This window comes from Eimeria mitis, genomic scaffold (assembly GCF_000499745.2).
Source record: "Eimeria mitis Houghton genomic scaffold, Emh_scaff4589, whole genome shotgun sequence".
NCBI classification, from domain to species: Eukaryota; Apicomplexa; class Conoidasida; order Eucoccidiorida; family Eimeriidae; genus Eimeria; species Eimeria mitis.
This window is the reverse complement of record NW_013572899.1, coordinates 2,734-4,471: the sequence shown is the minus strand read 5'-3', so window position 1 is coordinate 4,471 and position 1,738 is coordinate 2,734. Positions and strand designations below refer to the sequence as shown.

At 43.9% G+C, this 1,738-nt stretch overlaps 1 protein-coding gene across 1 annotated transcript; it reads left to right on the top strand.

Annotated features, from left to right (window-relative positions):
* Nucleotides 1-613: 613 nt before the first annotated feature.
* On the top strand, nt 614-1,046 carry EMH_0076290 (uncharacterized protein; the record flags this gene model as incomplete). The annotated part of the gene is made up of 2 exons (XM_013499711.1): nt 614-635; nt 757-1,046. The coding sequence occupies 2 exons, from the start codon at nt 614-616 to the stop codon at nt 1,044-1,046; spliced, it is 312 nt and encodes a 103-aa protein (XP_013355165.1).
* Nucleotides 1,047-1,738: the final 692 nt, after the last annotated feature.

Sequence of the window (1,738 nt, the reverse complement as noted above, 5' to 3'; positions counted from 1 at the left end):
GTATATATATGTATATATATGTATATATATGTATATATATGTATATATATGTATATATATGTATATATATTAAACATATATACAAGTTATACAACAGCAACATCAGCAGCAGCAGCATCACCACCACCACCACCAACAACAGCACAAGCAGCAGCACCACCAACAGCAGCAGCAACAGCAGCACCACCACCACCAACAGCAGCAGCAGCAGCAGCAGCAGCAGCAGGAGGAGACAAACCTGATAGAGTTCAGCAGTGATCTCAACAGAAGAGCTGCCAGCATAGGATACAAAGCCTCTTAATATTAAATCTTTTTCTACAGAAAGATAACGAAAACCCTCATCATTATATTTCTTATAAACAACAACCCCACCATCATCAACACCATCGCTTTTATTTTTTATATTATTGTTGCTGCTGTTGCTGCTGTTGCTGCTGTTGCTGCTGTCGCTGCTGTTGCTGCTGCAGCTACTACTATCATTACTACCACTACCACTACCACTACTACTACAACTACTACTACTACTGCTGCTGCTGTTGCTGCTGCTGCTGCTGCTGCTGCTGCTGTTGCTGCTGCTGCTGCTGCTGTTGCTGGTGCTACGATTCCCAAAGAGATGAATGGAGTCAATAGAAACTGTGAGAAAGAGGTATTGTTTATCTGGCGTGAGCTGTATATACGGCCTGCAGTAATTGAAAGCAACATCAGCTGAAAAGCAATCCAATAACTCCAATAAACGCCCGTTTCTTATCGCTGTAGGGACTGACGCCTGGCGTAAGACGTCCTGTAACCGAGAAGAGGGAGAAGGGGGAGATGGGGGAGAAGGAGAGGAGGGAGAAGAAAGAGAAGAAAGAGAAGAAACAGAAGAAGAAAGAGAAGAAGGAGAAGGAGAGGGAGAAGAGGGAGAAGAAAGAGAAGGAGAAGAGGAGGGAGAAGAAAGAGAAGAAGAAGGAGAGGGGGGAGAAGAAGAAGAAGAAGGAGAGGGGGGAGAAGAAGAAGAAGAAGGAGAGGGGGGAGAAGAAGAAGAGGAGGAGGAGGAGGAAGGCTGAGACAAGTTGAGTTGTAGTTCTAGCCATGAGTAATCGATAGGCCGGTACCCTTCTTTGTTTATATTTTTATTAACATTACTATCATTAATATTATTATTATTATTTATATTATTTATATTTTTATTTATATTATTTATATTATAATTTGTTTTATTGTTTATTATATTATTTATTTCCTCTTTACTAAAATATTTAGCTCTGGCTGTGAAGCAAGAGATATCTATGGCGTTGTGCTTAGCTAGCCACGCTATCATCCTCATTCTCTCTTCTATAGATATTTCTTCTATCACACCATCAGGATAGAAAACACCACCAGAAGAAGAAGAGGGAGCTGCTGCTGCTCCTGCTGCTGCTGCTGCTGCTGCTGCTGATGGTGGTGGTGGTGATGAGGGTGGTTGTGCTGCTGCATCTGCTGCTGCTGCTGCTGTTGCTGCTGTTGCTGCATTTATTTCGGTTGTATTGGTGTCTGATGAGGCGAAGGCACGCTGCATATACACCCCAGGTTTTGTATACAGAGCCACCGGGTGTATAGGCACCTCGAGCTGCCTATACACCCCAAGCTGCCTATACACCCCACGGTGTCTATACACCTCACCGGGGGCCTCATTGCTGCTGATCCTTCTATCGCGTGGTTTACTAAATAACGGCTCTAATACAGCCCCTCTGCATGCAGCTCGCCAGGTGTATCTCCA